The 17976-nt window shown below is 37.2% G+C and overlaps 1 protein-coding gene across 4 annotated transcripts in view; it reads left to right on the top strand.

Moving 5' to 3' along the window:
• The window catches only part of osbpl9 (oxysterol binding protein like 9), a 45482-nt gene extending 27506 nt beyond the window's left edge, over nucleotides 1-17976 (top strand). For 3 of the 4 annotated variants that reach the window (XM_015399927.1, XM_015399941.1, XM_015399948.1), the window contains 18 exons: nucleotides 2260-2289; nucleotides 2373-2423; nucleotides 2853-2891; nucleotides 6461-6554; nucleotides 8315-8419; nucleotides 10955-11114; nucleotides 11338-11450; nucleotides 12745-12863; nucleotides 12946-13031; nucleotides 13123-13303; nucleotides 13466-13550; nucleotides 13706-13816; nucleotides 13899-13962; nucleotides 14041-14181; nucleotides 14286-14364; nucleotides 16959-17050; nucleotides 17143-17278; nucleotides 17808-17976. In XM_015399927.1, coding sequence (XP_015255413.1) covers nucleotides 2260-2289; nucleotides 2373-2423; nucleotides 2853-2891; nucleotides 6461-6554; nucleotides 8315-8419; nucleotides 10955-11114; nucleotides 11338-11450; nucleotides 12745-12863; nucleotides 12946-13031; nucleotides 13123-13303; nucleotides 13466-13550; nucleotides 13706-13816; nucleotides 13899-13962; nucleotides 14041-14181; nucleotides 14286-14364; nucleotides 16959-17050; nucleotides 17143-17278; nucleotides 17808-17882 — 1761 coding nt within the window. In that variant the 3' untranslated portion in view covers nucleotides 17883-17976. The remainder of the gene's footprint in view (nucleotides 1-2259; nucleotides 2290-2372; nucleotides 2424-2852; nucleotides 2892-6460; nucleotides 6555-8314; nucleotides 8420-10954; nucleotides 11115-11337; nucleotides 11451-12744; nucleotides 12864-12945; nucleotides 13032-13122; nucleotides 13304-13465; nucleotides 13551-13705; nucleotides 13817-13898; nucleotides 13963-14040; nucleotides 14182-14285; nucleotides 14365-16958; nucleotides 17051-17142; nucleotides 17279-17807) is intronic. The other variant, XM_015399933.1, reaches the window with a different exon arrangement.

Genomic DNA, 17976 nt, shown 5'->3' with positions numbered 1-17976 from the left:
AGACCACAGCTTTTTTTGTAGGGACTTTTTTTTTTTTATCCTGCTAAAATAGTAAAAACATTAAAATCTGAATCTTTTCTCTCAGTGGCATAATCTAAGTGGGAAAAATTTAATTCTGTTCTCCAACAGTGAGCTTTATCATGTCTTCAACGCACATCTCTTTCACCTTAATCTAATGTCCGTTTGCATTTCCCATTTTAAAGATTTGCCTTGCCTCATCTTAAAAATCTTTAAAGGTTTTATTTTAGTTGCATTTATTTTACAGGAATAGTTGATTGTGCCACTAATGGTTGAATCAGTTTCTTTACTAAGACAAATTATTTATATCTATATTTGCACATATTTATTCATAAGAAAATCATTTTCTTAGAATGCCGAATAACATCCAATCTTTGACACTTTTCTTTAAATATATTCCACAGCAACATTTTAGGATTTAACAAAAAAAAGAGAAAACCAGGGGTGATAATACCACAAATAAAAATATAGACAAATGACAAGGTTTGCTAACAGATATTTATGTTTTTAGAAAGTATTGCGACTTTAGTGGTCAGTGAGTCTAGTCAGGACCTATTTTAATCAGATCCCTTTTAATCTTTTAAAACCATTTTTATAATCTTACATTTTAAAGTTTAGCTTTTTTTTACTTTAAAGGAAAAGTCGATTCAACAAGGAATAATAAATGGATAATTATTTATACCTAAAACGAATACATTCGCTGTGATTTAATGAATTTAGTGTTGAACAGTAAAAAAAAATGAAAACAACCATTTTTGTCATGATCACTGAGTCCGGGACTGGCCAATTTTACCCAAATATAGTAACGCCTCACTCCTGACATCTTCCGGCAGTGATGTCACGCTGCAGTAAGCCTAGCGCCATTCTCCCCACTTTACAAGAAAAATCAATGGGAACTAATAGACACTTCTGCAATCAACAACAATTATTCAGGATTTCCAGAGGACTTCACAAATGAAAACCGCCAAAACCGGAAGGAAAACGAAAAAGCCCAAAAGCAAGGCAAGTGCAAGGTGGAAAAAAAGGGGGAAAAAGGAAAAAAAAAAAAAAAAAATTGTTATTTTCCCCCTCCAATTCATTGATCCACCATGGGTTCGTCATTAAAATTTCCAACTTAAAGAGGGAGGATTTGCCATTGGACTTCTGGCCAGAGAAAAAACACGTAATATGTAGCCAACATTTAGAAGAAGAATGTTTTAAAGATGACTTGGATGAAACAGCACTGGGACTTGATCGACGGCCGATACCGCACCGTGACATCACAAACGATTGGGAGTAGTGTTCTTTGACAAACATGGATGTCTTCTGTAAATTACATTGAAATGAAAATTACTCTTAATCAAAACACATATAATTTATTGAACAGTATGTAATAATTTCATATTTAAAGTACTTTCAGAAGTCTGAATTCTGAATATGACTGGACTTTATCTTTAAAGATTTCATTTGATGATTTTAAAAAGTAATTATTGTAAAACTATTGCATGACCTCAAAAATCATAAAAATGTAAAACTATGCAAACTATTCAAATACTGTGACAGAGCAGTTTTCTCTATTAAAAAGCATTCTAGATTGAGAGAAAAGTCCGGTGTAAATGTCTCAAGAAAAGCATATTTCCTAAATTTTGCTAGAATACTGACACCTGGGGCTCTGTATGCCAAACTCTACTCCTGTGCCACATCTTAACTTCCAGCATGTGTCAGGAAGTTGTAGGGAGGATGTTTGATTTCCTTCAGAAAAACGTCACCTGTACATTTTCCGTTGCAAATATCCCCTGCGGTGCATATCTGCCATATGTGTCATATCATCAAATCAGAACAAATGACTGCCATTCCATCCTCTTCCCCTAAAGTGGTTTATATCATAAATGTTTAAGTTCTGAGAAACACAGACATGTTTAAGTTTCATCAAGCCTAACTTTGTGGGAAATTAGTACATTTTCTTGCTTCCCAAAGCGAACATAAAAGCTGCTGCTGTTTGCCGTATTCAACAAGCATTCTTAGTGTGAGGGATTGCCTTCCAGTCAATGAGTCGATGCAATCTACTAGTTTCCCTTAGATAGAAACTTTGACTCCATTTGCTCTGAGATGACGAGTTGTGAATTGGCGCTATATAAATAAACTGAATTGAATTGAACTTAAGGTTTTCTGCAACAATAATTTATCAGTCCTGTTTAACAGGTTACATCTGCAGTCCTCAGGTTTTTTGGATCTAACATGTTTTTTCTTTGTTTTTGTCAGAAAATAGAAAATCTGAAAGAGACTACTTGTGTAAGTAAATACTTTCCAAGTTTTGTTTCCTTCTGTGTGGAAGTCACTTCCCTGCTAACGGATTGCTGTGTTTTCTTCCTTAGAGTATGGTAGAGTCCATCAAGCACTGTATTGTTCTTCTGCAGATTGCCAAGGTAAACAGCTTGATTGCATGTCTGAATCCCTCTCTCGCGCTGACTTTTTTCTGTACCATAATCACTTTCTGGTGAAAGCACATTGGTGTGTATGCTGAACGTCCCGTCTCTAAGGTAGTTCCCTGCTCACAGTTGCTATCTGGGTCGGTGGATGACGAGGGGGTGGTCCAGGGTTCGCTTCATCACATGTTCCCTTAACCTGTATGGAAGGAAGTTGGTTAACCACTTGTGTTTCATGTTGGTGTGACTTCTTAGACTTCTATTACTTAGAAATATATGAAAGGATCAAACATGTGATGAAACGATCACTGCAAACAGCAAATTACTGAATAATGAAAGGTGAACTTCCTCAGTCAGGATGCTTTTTTTACTTGACATTTGAACCTTTGTACCCAAAACAGTCTAACGCTGTCTTCTTAAAATTCAAAGGACCAAAGTAACGAACAACAACACGCAAACGGACTTATAGTAAGTTTAAACGTCTTCCTGTCCATGAGAAAAAATTTAATCAAACAAAACTCTAACTTTCTCTTCTGGCATTATTTACCCTGTCCTTTAATGCCAAGCTGATAAATTAGATACTTAGAGCATGCCGTCTGATTAGGCACAAGCTCTACCTTCAGCTCTTACTTCTCAAGTCTGCCACTGCTATCTTCTTGATTAAAACCTTCCTGTTTTAATCTCAGGTTTAATTCCTTTTAGTAATGGTTGGGAACTATCCTTCATCACAGGTCAAAGTCTGCATGCATGCAGCACTCAGTTTGGTTATCTGTATAATATGCTGTGCATTACCAAAGTCTCCATAATCCATAAACTGGTTCACATTTTGTCATATTAAATTGATCATTTCTACTTAGTTGCACTGGTTTTTATTTAGTGCTATAAACGAGGCTTGATCCACATTTTAGATCTTTATCTGTAAGTTGTCCTTCTACTTTGCACACGTGCTAAATTTGCATTGAAGTTTGAAGCAGTAATTGAACAGAATGTGGAGAAGTTTATGAGACTTTTTGCAGAGCACTTTGTTGTTTTAAAGCATGCCTTTTTTTTGCATACCTGATCTAAACATGTTGTGCATCACTCAGCCCTGAAATTAAAGCCAGCATCACCCAGTATTGATTAATCCAGCTCACACTGCCTGCTTATTGAATTGCTGAGCGCTGATAGCAGGAAAGGCATCTAGAGAGCACTTTACAGGTTCTGCAGGTGAACCATGTTCATATTCTAGGCCACACCAAGACTCAGACATTTTTATTTAACAATATTATTATCAGTTTTCCAAAGCAATCAATTACAGCTTGTAGACTGATTCTCCATTGACAAGCTCAGCTTCAGATTCAGCCTCCTCTTGGATAAAAAAAAAAGAAAAAAAGGGGGAGTCAAAGTATAATCTTTTTTGCGTATTGTTGGATAAAAAAACTCTGCCCACTCTACTGAACTACAAACCTCTGTAATGTTAGAATTTTTCCTAATTCTTATTGAGTAACTTTAGGCTCATCTTCCCAGCTTTAGCTTGTAAACACTATACTCTCAGATACCATTTCTCTATTTGTCAATAGGGAACTGCAAAAAGTGGGAATTTACTTCTCTGGCTCTCAGTTTGACTTCAATGATACTGCAAGGAATAGAAACTTCTCTGTATTGTTAGTAAGGTATCATATCTGTACTGTATGGGGTGGAGCACCACAAAAAAAGAAGCAGAGAAGGGAAAATATCGCAGTGAAGAGACTTTAATGCATGGAAAGAAGAAAATCAATCTAAAAGCTCTTTGAATGCTTTGGAAAATGTTAACCGTTTGAGCTTAATGCTCTAACGCACAGAAAACTTCTAATATCGTTCCTGATGCATGAATCCCACAGAGGCTGGTCTGCTCATACTGTAGGAGTCTGCTCTAATAGCAGATATAATCCCATAGTCATTAAGTAAAGTATTATGTGGTATAAATAGCACAGCATGAACTCTGTCTATCCCAATATCTGTCTGTTTTCTATCTTCCAAGCTTTCTGCTTGAGATGTGTCTACAGCTTAATCACTACTGGAAGTATGCCGTGTCCTTTTTAACAATGCACTGCATCTTTAAAACACTTACAGCATGTTTAATGGTCCATGTTGCTCTTACTCTGTGTTGCGTATTTAGGGATTCTTTAAATGAAAAAAGGTAGGAATGGAAGAAAAATCATCTGGATTCTTTAACTAGAGCAGCAAGCTGCATTAATATTTAATTTGCATTAAAAAGAAATGCAAGTAATTTTTTTACGTTTATTATTGCTCTAACTTCACTTAAAGATGAACTCCACTTCATCATCTGCTTTTGATTCATCTCCTGCTTGATCATGCCAAAGACTGACCCAGCCCCCATCATGACAGACCAATATTTCTCCATTCGGCTATAATCAGTAGCCGCTGACTTACTTATTTTCGAGGCACATTAACAAGGCGTACGGATAGGAGCATGAAACACAGGCAGTTGGTTAAGGAAGGATTTAAACATTTTCAAGTTCTGATCATAGTTTGAGATGTATTAGTTGGACTTATGCTGATGTGATGCAAATACTTAAATATATCTGAGGACTCGTCCTGTACAGACTCACCTTGTTTCATCCAGTTATTTTTACATGACTTAAATTTCAGTTTAACAGTTGTTAAAACTTGATAAGAATCAAGCTGAGGATTTAGCTGATCACATTATAATGACAAAAATGTTGGCATTTCAGAGCCCTCAGGGTAAGCTGTAGCTGAATCACGGTCGATATGACCCTGTTTTCCTGCATGGTTTGGTCCATGTTCCAGTGGGATGTTGGATGCAGTGGCTTTATAGTCAGTGTTAGTCCCCTTGGAAGAAAGATGCAAAAAGTATCCTAAGGCCATTAGCTCTGAATGGAAACGGCAAAATATCTGAAAACAAATTCCTCTTTTAATCTGAGGACATTGACTAACTGTAAGAAAGTTTACTTTTACTATTAAGGCTGCATTGATTAGTGCCATAAACCTGACGAAATGGCTGATTCTTTTGTTGATGAATGACCTACAGCAATGTTTGAAATACTGGGAAATTTTAATTAACAATCTTATGGCTTCTGTCATCATAATGAAAACATTCCAAGACGTATTGCAAAGCAACACAAAGACAATAAATGGACTACTGCATTATTTTTGGCACAGATATCATGCCAGACTATTTATTGTGCAACATATCTTAACTATATCTAACCATTCATGGTTCTATAAAGACACGCTGTCAAATATGTTGATGTCCCTTTTTTAAATGGCAGTAAAGCTTCGTCTTTTGGTCTTATGTTGCAAAAACGTTAAATCAAAGTTCTTTGGCGACTATTGAAGTCCCCAGACTTAAATGCTATTGATAACTGTGAGGAAAGCTAAAGAGAAGAGGGGATTCAAGACTGATTATCTCCTAATATTATGAGTGGTCTAAGACCCCCTTTTTTAAGAAATGTTATTGAAGACTTAATGATTTTCCCTCTAATTAAATGTTCTCAAAGTTTAGTTTTTTCCGCGGTAGTTTAAGGTATGTTTAATTTGTACACGTCCTTACCAGGGGTGCCAAAAATGTTGCTTATCTAAAATCCTTTGTTGATTTTTACTGCATGGAAAACATGACAGAGGTTTTTAAAAACTCAGTTTTATACTGGAGGGATTTTTGTTTTTGTTCCCTTTGGTTTTTATGTGTTCATGCAGCCTGGAAGGTTTCATATCGATTGCAACAGTTAATCCTGCCATACTTTCCAGGACATTGAGTGAAAGGGAATTGATCTGTCCGGATTAGATGAGTTGTTTCAATGCACTGCTCTTGTTAATCCATGGGTCTACCGATAATCTGATCTATAACCAGCACACAAGTTTTGTCCAGTCAATTAAAAAAAAGGTCAAATTAAAAAAAAATACTCATACTTTTAGTGGATGATCCAATTGGTTTGTCATAGTTTTGAACTGTAAGCAGGCCATGTTATGAGGTTGTTGGTTTATTTTACTTAATCATTGGTTCAGGTTGCTGAACTTCTTTTTCTTTTTTCCCCCAGAGCACCATCAACCCAGTGGATGGGATCTACCAGCCGCATCTTGACCCCCCTGTAGTCAACACCACAATGCCAACGCAGAACACACTACCCATAGGTACTCCAACACATTTCTAGTGGGCCAGAGAATTGCTGTCTATGTTAAATCAACTTCTCAAAGGGCACAAGCTCCCCCTGTGGGTCAATTATTTTATGTAAACTGCACACAAAGTACTTGCTCTCTTTACATCATATATATATATATATATATATTATTTATTTTTTTATTTATTTTTTTTATTTATATTTTTTTCTGTTTGTTTTTGTGAAGTTTTTTTAGGATTGACTTGACTATACCTTCCTCAAAAAGAACAGCTTATTGGAACAGCTTGAATAATAAAGGGTTGGTTGTACTATATGCACGGAAGCCTATTGTCATTTTCAAAACACATTTTTTTTGTTGCTAAAACTTGAGTTCATGTCTAGTAATGTTGTATTTAAAAAAAACAAGATGTGATGAGAGAAATAGTTTGGGGTTGAAAGACTGGGGCCGTTTCTCAATTCACAATAACGTGAGTATTCGACTCGGGTCCTCGGCAAGTATGTTCTTGAGAAGAACACAGGAAAGTTTGGACTCAAGGAGAACGGGAGCACAGAGCATAAATATGGGTCAATTGGAACAGAAGCGTACTCATGACGTCACCACAGGCTGAGCTCTTGCGGAGCTGTGTTTCACCTCCTGTTATTAATAGTCTATAGATAATAATAAATTCTTACTTTTTTCATTTAGTGGGAGAGTAATGATTAACACAGTTAGATAAACAAATATCAAATTAACATTTTGCCAAATCAAAAAAATCGCCATCAGAGTTAGCAATACGGGCTAAAATTAGCCCTGGCTGCAGTTACCCTTGAAGCTCCGCTGGTTGCAGCGATTCTCTCAACTGCAGATTTTATTTTTTTTTCAATTACACATTAAATCGGTAAATGGGCCATATAGTGATGCTTAAAAGTATAACGTCTCGCCTCAAATGATCATAAAACGTACTTTTATTGAACAACAGTAACGGAAAAGGAAGCAGAAAAATAGCATCCGGATCGCCAAAAACTGTTTAATAACAGGCTTTGTCCGATCTCGGTCTTCTCATAGACATTATATACGTAGACGTCTCATTGGACGCCGGCCGACGTGCCTAGAAACGGCCATCTTGGATCGGACCACAGTTCAAAAGGCTGCTGTCAGAATGAATAGGAGGAGCCTTAGATCTCATTCTAATCACATGAAAGACAAGTCAAAAATAATATTACAATAATCTCTTACATCTCACAACCCTTTAAAAGACCAAAACAAATTCTAAAATTACCTTAGTGTTAGATTACACATATTTATTCAGATTAAAAACTATTTCAACTGAACTCAAACTTGATGATATTTATGCAGTTATATTTTGCAATAAAAAATTAATATTATTAACATAAAGTTTTATATTAATAAATTATATGATTGTTTTAAATATATAATATTTTATATAGTATAATATGATTATTATTCAGTATTTTAAATGATTGTTCTTTGATAATGAGTATTATGATCTATAGGGGAATTTGTTTTTTGTAATTTGATTTATAAAAGAGGGAGAATGCACAAGTACACATGTTGAGAAACGGCCCATGAAACAACTGTTGCATTTTTTGAATGCAATAGTTGTATCATGGCAACTATTGCAAAAGTGCAAAATTGTCAACAGCTAATGTTTGCAGCGTCTCTCATGATGATCTCCGATCCATCAGCAAATATGATTTGATTGAATGTGATCCGGCTTCCTTTTCAGGCTTCAATTCCAACAGCTTTGCTTTCTTTTTCTTTTTTTGTCACAGACGCTTCTCAGGTGTGTAAATCAGACCAACGACCTTCCACATTAGCTGTTGGTCCCGTGGTCACAGTGATGGGTAGTCTGCAGACCCCGACTCCCAACAGCACAGGTGAGCCTTCATTTTACACTGTGCCTAGCTTTTCTACCCAGTGTGAGTTTGTATAATAACATTTTAAAACCACATCAGCAATGTCAAATTAATTCATAGATCTTTTACCAAACAGGAGGTTGATACGGAAGCGGATTGCATTCACCAAAAAAAAAAAATAAAAAAATCAGACAGCTTATCTCATACTTATAATATACTGATCTTGTAATTATGAGATCCTGATCTCCATATTATGAGATAATATGTCATATTTAGAAGATAAGGAAAGACGGTCATTGCTAAGCTACGCTACATGAAACCTGAACAAGGAGGTGGTTGTCGGATTTGATGTACTTTGAATTCCTTTTAGGTATGCAACACTGGGAAATGCTGAGTTTCTTCAATATGGATGGAATTAGTTTTAGTTTGTCAGCATTGCGCAGTAAGTCCTTAGAATTGCTTAGGAGAAAAAGTCCACTCTACTCTGACTTGCTGGAAATCGCACTGTTCCTGCAGGAGCAATTGAACCAGCACGGGATGCTTTATGGTTACAAATTAATGCATCTGATATGCATTCCAGCTGGCTTGGTGTTGTCCCAAAAAACTGTCCCCCAGTACCTTCACAAAATCATAGATCCACAAGGAGTACAGCTGGGGCTTCAAAATAATTTAAAACAACCAGGCATGTCGATTCATATGAAAAAATAAAAACGGAATCTCTTTTAATGGAGCTGCTGACGGATTTTCACATATGGTCATATGGCTGCATGCTTACTCCACAAGTAGTAATCCCAGGGTTATAGCTGGATGCTTTATTGATAGGGTGAAAAACAGGAGCGGAACTCCAACGTGTGTAAGCTCAGACCTCGGTACAGAGAACTGGTCAGTGGAACATATGCAAACAGATACTGATCTCTTAATTAGGAGATAAGCTGTCTGATTTTTTTTTTTCTTCTTTGGTGAATACAATGCACTCCCGTAGGTTGAGACCACAGGAATGAATATTTTTAAAACAGGAAACACATAATTAATGCAAGAGCAGGTGATGCATCTAGATTCTGTTCTACCAAGTTTTATAAATGAATGGTTTCACCAGTTTTCTCTAAGATTAAACTAAAATACATTTTTTAGTTCAGTCTTAAAGAGAAGAAGCTTTATTGTCCTCGTATAATAAACAGCAAAATATACTAAGGCTGCATCTCCTTTTAGGAGCATCAATGATGTTTTAGTTATAATTTGGTACAGGTTTTTTGTCATAAAAGGAAAAGATAAAGATCCTTTTTTAAATAACTATAGTTAAGCTTTTTAATTTTTTTTGTGTGTGTGTGTTTGTTTCTTCCCCCAATGCTTTACCTACTGTCAAATGAAGAGAGCCATTTATGGACAAATAATCTGATTTTAAACACTAGCTGATTAACTGACAGGTATAAAGAAAATAGTATACTAGTGATTATTAATAGTAAACTATTAATAATCACTTTTGGTTGTTTCTTAAAATAAGTAAAATCCGAAGGGTTCCAGGCTGAATATGAATGAAGCATTTGGAAAATATTGTTTTATGTGGGGTTTTTTAAGGTCTGGACAGCATTTTGTGGATCTATATTAATCTTTTTTTTACAGCTCATTGTTTTAAAGGAAAATATAAAATCCCTAAAAAGATTGATGGAAAAAAAAAAATAATAATGTAATCATTTCGTCCATTTATCCATCCTGCTTTGAATTATTCATGTTGGTTCTTTTTTGTTTGTTTTTGTTAGAGGTTTTAGTTATATTTTTTCCTACATATTTTTTTTTCCTTTTCCTTTTAAAGTGCATTTTATGCATTTTAAGGTAATACTACTGAATAAACAGAATATTTCTGTGATAACCATTAGAAATGTGAGATCTATCCTGTGCCTCTGTAAATTCTGCAAAAACTGGTCTAGATTTTTTTTAATTAATTTTGAAATGTGCTGTAAACTTTTAGGTGCATGTTATTTTAACTTAAAATCTTTACATTCTCTTGATAATTAATATTTGGTTTACTATTTTGAATAGCAAATAATGCATTAACATTGCCAGTTTAAGAGTACATTTTCTTTACCAATATTGAACCCTGCAGGTTTTTCCTGTTGATTTGAAAAGAAATATTAAAGAAAACATATTTCATGCAAGGGGGAAAAACTACTGATTGTTGCTCAGAAGGATCCATAACTGGTTAAATTTCAAATATTTCATGTAAAATGATTAAATGCTTGAACAAAATGAGAAAGAAGCCACTAGAGGAAAAAGAATAGTTATTTACTGTTCCTTGTTGTCGATGAGCACTGGGTGAAATAAAGAGGAGTTTGCAGCCTGTGTGCCTCCTCTGCTGATGCAGCAGTATCTAAAGGCTGTGCTGTGCATTAACTAAGCCTAGCTGTGCAGTCTTTATGCTCCACAGAGGCGGCAGTCGCTGTGTTAAAGATGCTTTAATACCTCTATGCTCTGCTTGCTCATCATGCTGCTGATTTAACTGTCATAAACCAAACTGAGACGCTTGCGCTTCTGACGTCTGCTCTGTTTCTGGTCTAACAGGGAGTGGCCCGTCCGGCCCCAGCAGCGGCGTCTCCTCTCCGACTCACATCCCCCTGCCCTCACACTCAGTGCCAGACTTCTCCTACTCCTCCAGCGAGGATGAGTTTTATGATGCTGACGAGTATAACCAGAGCAGCATTTCACCCAAACACTTTGCAGAGTGAGTGTTTTCAGCACCCCACCTCTTGCAACCTCAACTGCCTATTAGGGATGCATTTTGTGTAATGAGAGCAGCACTCTATTCCAGTGGCCGGCCTGCATCTCTGGTGCAGAAAGATTGCTTTGAATCCTTAAACATCCAGCTGCATCAACAACTTCAATTTGAAAGGCTTGTCTCGGTACTCCAGGTTCATCTCCATTTTCTCCTCTCATTTTGCCCCCAGTCCCTCAGGGCCCTCTGCTGCTCCCACGGCAACTAACGAGCAAACATCATTAAAACGGCCTGAAACCACAGAGTCCCTCAACTCAACCATGTCAAACGGCACCACAGATCCAGGTAACACACTGACTAGATAAAATATGGAAAGATTTTTACAGTCCATTCAAACTGACAAATGTTTAGCTGGAGCCTCCTGTTAAGCATTTTGTTATCCAAGGTACCAAAAATGGTAAGTTCAATATAAGCACCACTGTATAGCAAACTGTAAGGCAAAATCGAGAGGTCAGATGTTGTCTGCAGGGTCCACCTTGTTTTAAAGCAGAGTGTAACTCCTTCATAGAAAACCTTAAGTTATCTAATGCTGCCTAATGTTACCTGCTGTCAATCAAGTAAAGAAAGCTAGTTTAAAAAGTAAAAGGAAAATAATAAATTAGCCCAGTTAAAACCTAAGAAAAAATAGGTTCCTTTATCAGCATTAATATTCTAATGTAACTAAAAAAAAAGTTGTTTCCTTCTTTCAGTGGTTTTCATGCATTTCTTATAGAATCACTATTTGTTTATTACCATATTAGGGCTAATGACTGTTTTGGTCTCTATTTTGACCTTTACTTTTGCCCTAAAAATCTTTTTTATTTTTTATTTTACCAAAATAATAAGGTCTGCTTCTGCCCTCCAATAAAACTCTTGAAATGTAGAATTTCAAAGTATTTTATAAAAGGATTAAAACTTTATACACCAATGGATCCTAAAGTGGGAAGTATGCCCCCTTGGGGGGCTCAGTGTAGTTGAAAGGTCACTTCGAAAGATGGTATTGATGGCAAATTCTGTTCTAATTTAAAGGGGAATATTATTTATATTACTGTAATTTAATTTTTGTTCAACTGTGGCTGATTGGTCAGAGAGGGGTTCAGAAACATTCTCCTAAATCAAAGGAAGCCCAGAAGACTTTGTCTTATTTGGTGATCAGTGTGTTTTATCTAACATGGGAGAAGCAGGTCGGCCTTGCTAGATTATGCCTATTCATACTTCTTTAACATCACATTAGCAAGGTTTTAATTGATGTCATTAAGGTTTTTGTTATACTGGACTAACAGAGAATTGAATCATTCTATGTAGCTTCCGTGAACGTCTTGACCATAAATTACAAACCGATGGACTAAATTAATTAGATTACTCCCGTTGTATAGGTTGGCTGCACATTTTGGATTTAACAATTTGAAAAATGAATTTTGTCAGCCTGTCACTTAAAAAAACATGAGTTTATTAAAAATTTTCCACCAACAGAACATTAGACTGAGATTTCTTTGAGTCAGCGGTTCAAAAATATAAAAGCAGAATCGATGAAAACGGGAATTTTCTTATCAAAGCATTAATAAAATTAGACTGCTGATGTTCTTGCCGCTGTGTTCAGATATGTTTGACAATAATGACGACCGTGATGACGATGGTGAGGGGGAGTCTGTGGAAGAGCACAAGAGCGTCATCATGCATCTGCTGTCACAAGTCCGTTTGGGCATGGACCTCACTAAAGTAAGCTCTCCTGAAAATGAGAGGTTTAGCCTTGGTGTGTAAATATCCAAATTTTCATGATGCTGTTTGATTTTTCCATCAGGTGGTTCTGCCTACTTTCATCCTAGAGAGGAGATCTTTGTTAGAGATGTATGCAGACTTCTTTGCACACCCTGATTTATTTGTAAGGTATGCGCTTTGTGACTTCTCCCCGCAGAGGATCCATGATGCAGAAGTTGAAACGTTTTTTTTAACCCTGTTGTGCTGGATGTCTAACTAGTATCGCTGACCAACCGGAGCCCAGGGAACGCATGGTTCAGGTGGTGAAGTGGTTCCTGTCTGCTTTCCATGCAGGCAGGAAAGGTTCAGTGGCCAAAAAACCTTACAATCCAATCCTGGGGGAAGTCTTCTTCTGCCACTGGGATCTTCCAAACGAGATGGAAGAGCCGCCTCCACCTACGGTGAGAAAACCTCAGGGCTTTGTTTAGACTTTAACAATGTATTCACACCACTTATGCTGATCCTGTTAAGTCGTATTACAACCAGAAATTCAATGTATTTATAAGGATTCTGTTAAGTTTTTAATGTTCCTTTGATCTGACTTGTTTTTTTGTTTCTTCCAGGAGGCCGTATCAGACGGTCCAGTTCCTTGGTCTTCACCCAACAGTGTGCGTTTCGTGGCAGAGCAGGTCTCTCACCACCCGCCCAGTAAGTGACAGAACATGTCCTTGTCAGCATTGACAGCTGTAGCGTTGAATGTTTCATAAACACAACGCTGTGACAGACGGCAGCCTAACAGCAGCTTGTCGTCTCTGTTTATTTCTGTCATTCCTCCTTCATCTTGTTTTTTATTCTCCTTGTAGTCTCTGCATTTTACGCGGAGTGTTTAAATAAGAAGATCCAGTTCAATGCTCACATCTGGACCAAGTCCAAGTTTCTTGGCATGTCTATAGGGGTCCACAACATCGGTCAAGGTGGGTGAGACTTCTCTTTAAACGCAGCATGGTTGCAAGAAATAATGATTGTTTTATTGATGTTCCTCTGCTTGCTGTCTAGGCTGTGTGTCGTGTTTGGAGCATGATGAACATTATATTCTTACCTTCCCTAATGGATACGGCAGGTGTGTACAACAGTACGCCAATTTTATCTGTGATGAGTGGAGGCGGTGGACTATCTGACCTTAAGACTGTCTCTCTAGGTCGATTCTGACCGTGCCCTGGGTGGAGTTGGGTGGAGAGTGCAACATTTCCTGCTCAAAGTCAGGCTACAGCGCCACCATCGTATTCCACACCAAACCTTTCTATGGCGGAAAGAAGCACAGGGTCACAGCAGAAATCTTGTAAGATGAATGAAGTTTCAGGCCCCTGCAGCATCTCACCCACTTAGTCTACTTTTGGGTGGAATTGTACAATATTTTAATGTTTTTCTGCATTTGTCCTGCAGCGCACCAAATGACAAGAAATCTTTCTGCTCCATTGAAGGAGAATGGAACGGAGTGATGTACTCCAAGCTGGCAACTGGAGTGAGTTCATGCTTCTTGTTTTGTTGGCTGTTGATGGTTGATAGTATTTGCTTACAGAAACGGACCCCCATCCCTCTCAGAAAGGGACACTAAACCTACATTATTTCCCCAACAAGGTTATAACTACAGCAAGGTTCCTTCACACTTATATCTAACCTAAAATGTGTTGAAAATCAATTGGTTATGTCATAAATATTTATGTAAGTAGTGAGTGTAAAAGTGGAATTTGGAAAAATTAAGCAGAATATCCACTGCTTGGCCAAAATAATAAATCACCACCTGGATGTAATCCAGCAAATATATGTGAGCATCCTAGAAGACGATTACTGTGTGGGTTGTTATATTTCAGCTGGCAACACATTATTTAACCCCATGTGGTGCTATGAGTTGCTTCTAATTTCTTAGAGAAGTGATGGTGGTCAGAGGGCCGTACAGTACTGAGGCGTCCCTTCTCTCGGTGAGCCCTGGGAAGCTGTGGCTACAGAGAGGCCTGCCCCCATTAATGTAGTCTTTGAATAACTGTGTTATCAAGATAATCAAGGCTCAACGTCGCTCTTATGGGTTTAACAGCCATTTAATGTGGACACGTCTTACAAAGCCCAAATAAATGCCTGTTTAACCCATAAGAATGACGTTGAGCCTTGATTATCTCGAGAGGAGTAACAGTCAGAACTCATTGGCCGCATAAACTCCAGAGGAATAAAGATAGCTTATTCAGCTTTTCTTGAAAAACAGGTGAAAAAAAGAATTGTGTCAATCAATCTTTCCTGTGGGCAACAACGTGACATGCGTAGCAAAAACATAGTTTCCTCGTTACATTTTAATGTGCTTTTTAACCAATGTACATAAATGACATACATTTACTGAAAGTTATTTATTTATTTATGATTGAACTTTTAATTTCAATACTAGTTTGTATTAAATCTTCTTTTTAACTAAATATTAAAATATTTAAATTAGTTGACTCTGATGGCAGCTAAAAACTGAATATACCGTGGTGTAAAGTGCTTTGGAGACCCCGGAGTTTAAAAAGCTACACAACTAAAGACCATCTGCCATTTACTAAACTATCATGTTGAACAATACATTCTGTTTTTGGAAATCATGTCTGTTTCAGAGGGTTTAAACCATTGGCATGCAGCAAGCAGAGGAAACATCTGAGGATATTACAGAAGCTATGCCTCTTTGGTTAAGAACTGTCCAACACATTACTAAAAGCTGGAAGGATAGGGGGGTCCCATCAACTAAAACACTAACTAGAGTAGCTAACCGGAGGAAAAAGGCTTCAATTTGTTAGGGAACATAAAGATTAGACTCTGGAGCAATGGGTATATAGTCTGATGAGTCCAGGTGTCTTCAGTTTCAGAACGGTGAAAGCTTCAGGGTAAAAAGAGAGGTGGATAAACTGGTGCACCCATCATTCCTGCAGTTTACTATACAAGAGGGGGCAGAGCTATTGCGGCAAAACAGGGCAAATTGAGGGCGATCCGTGGCTAAACTTGGGGTTAGATTGTCAGATGTACGACTCAAGATAACCTCCCATACATTTCTCAGGGACACACCCACCACCCAGGTGTCACCTAATGAATAAATATCCAATAATACTAGTATGGATCCTACAGAGCTACGATCTGGAGCTGCTGCAGTTTGTCAGGTCTGGCTTTGGCAACAACATGAACTCATAGAATGAGGTCAGCTGACTACCTGAGTATACTGAATGACCAGGTTATTACATGAAGAGTTTTAAGGCATATTCCAAGATGGACATGCCAGGATTTAAAGACTCCACACCTGAACTCCATTATTAATGTCTGGCTTTGCTCTTTGGTCAGACTCTACCATCATTAATGCAACACTGGGCCCAATTAAATATTACTGTGTGACTGGTTTTTTGGGTGGTGCCATCTTTTTTTTTTTTTTTGGCCAAGCAGTGTTATATATTCATACATGATCTAACTTGTGTTTTCTTTAGAAGATGACTTTTTGTGCCCAAGAGATAGATGGGGAAATTTATTTGAAAATTGACAAAGAAAAAACAAGAATTCGTTATAAACCATGGATCCGCTGATTTTAAGCTTTATTAACCTTTATTTGTTTTTGTATATTTCTAAAAAAAAAAAAAAAAAAAAGTCAACTACTAAAGCTGGCATTCAGTGCTTTATTTTTTTTTTATGTAAGACTATTTCTTTTCAATTGTAACATTTGAAGTTATGATCAGTTAAGGAAAAGCAGGAAAACTATAAATAATTTTATTTCTATCTGTTGTCTTTAGAAATACTTTTGGGTGTTTGTGTGCAAGACATGTAGTCAGAAAAATGATGAAAGAAAACATATAAAAATGTTGAATGTTATTGAAGTATTTGCCAGTTTTTGAAATATATATTTTGCACCATTAGGTGCACTTAAAAGCCTTTATTTTTCCCAAGTGACAAAGACCTGCAGCTAATAGTCATGTTCACATTTATATATAAGAAAAAAAAAGTTAGAGAAACAGACCATCCATGGACGGTGCTCCCTATTGTACGGAAAAATTGGTATATGGACAAAGTGCTATGTTCCACTTCTTAGATCATGTTTTCTGTTCTTTAAAATAGGAGAATGCATCATTCATAGACACTAAGAAAATGAGCATCATAAAGAAGAAGGTGAGGAAGCTAGAGGACCAGCTGGATTACGAGTCCCGGAGGTGAGAAGAAAATTGGCTGTAATTGGACAAAGTCAACTTTTGACATGTCTTTATCTAGATGTAAGGATTGATGACCCTGGTTTATGCTGCAGGCTATGGAGAGATGTGACACTGAACCTGAAGCTTAAAGACATTGATGCAGCAACAGAGGCCAAACATCGTCTGGAGGAGAAACAAAGAGCTGAAGCCAGGGAGAGGAAGGAGAAGGAGCAGCAGTGGGAAACCAGGGTGAGACATTCTGCTTATGTTGCCATGACACAGGGGCGATTATATCAATCGTTCTTCTTTCAACTTTTTTTAACTGTGACCTTCTAGACTCCAGCCAGCATCTAAAACTTCACATCCTACCCAGATAAAAAGAAACACCCTCAGATGTGTGCTGGCATTCTTGGCTGGCTCTGCCCTGGTGGCAACAGTATAATTTCCTTTAGCACATGCAATCTGCTGAAGTGACAGTGGGCATATTTTACTCTCATGGATCAGTCAGACAGATGTTGATACCAGCTGTTAGTAAACCTCAGCTGAAAGTCAGATCACTAAACTGAAGCTTCTTTAGACGATAAATCAAAATCATCATCATCATCTAAACGTTTATCACAAATAAACAATACGATAAATGCCAACCCCTACACACAGACTTATGCATTAGTACCAAAAAGTTCAGTTTGGTTCTGATATAAGTGAAGGATGGTAATGGTAAAACAAAAGATTTGTGTGCTAGAAAAGGTCTTTCTTATTTTTGTTTTGTTTTTTTCAGCTATTCCATGAAGACGGGGAGTGCTGGGTCTACGACGAGCCGCTATTAAAGAGATTAGCTTCTCAGAGGCACTGATAAAGCATCACTCGCTATGATGAACACAGAAGTTCAAAAAGAAATCTGCACAGACACAGGAGTCTTCATAAGAACTCTTTTGCATTAAAAAAAA

Source organism: Cyprinodon variegatus, unplaced genomic scaffold (assembly GCF_000732505.1).
Source record: "Cyprinodon variegatus isolate N-32 unplaced genomic scaffold, C_variegatus-1.0 Scaffold30, whole genome shotgun sequence".
Lineage (NCBI taxonomy): Eukaryota > Metazoa > Chordata > Actinopteri > Cyprinodontiformes > Cyprinodontidae > Cyprinodon > Cyprinodon variegatus.
Note: the sequence above shows the minus strand (reverse complement) of the source record. Positions and strands in the feature narration are given on the sequence as shown.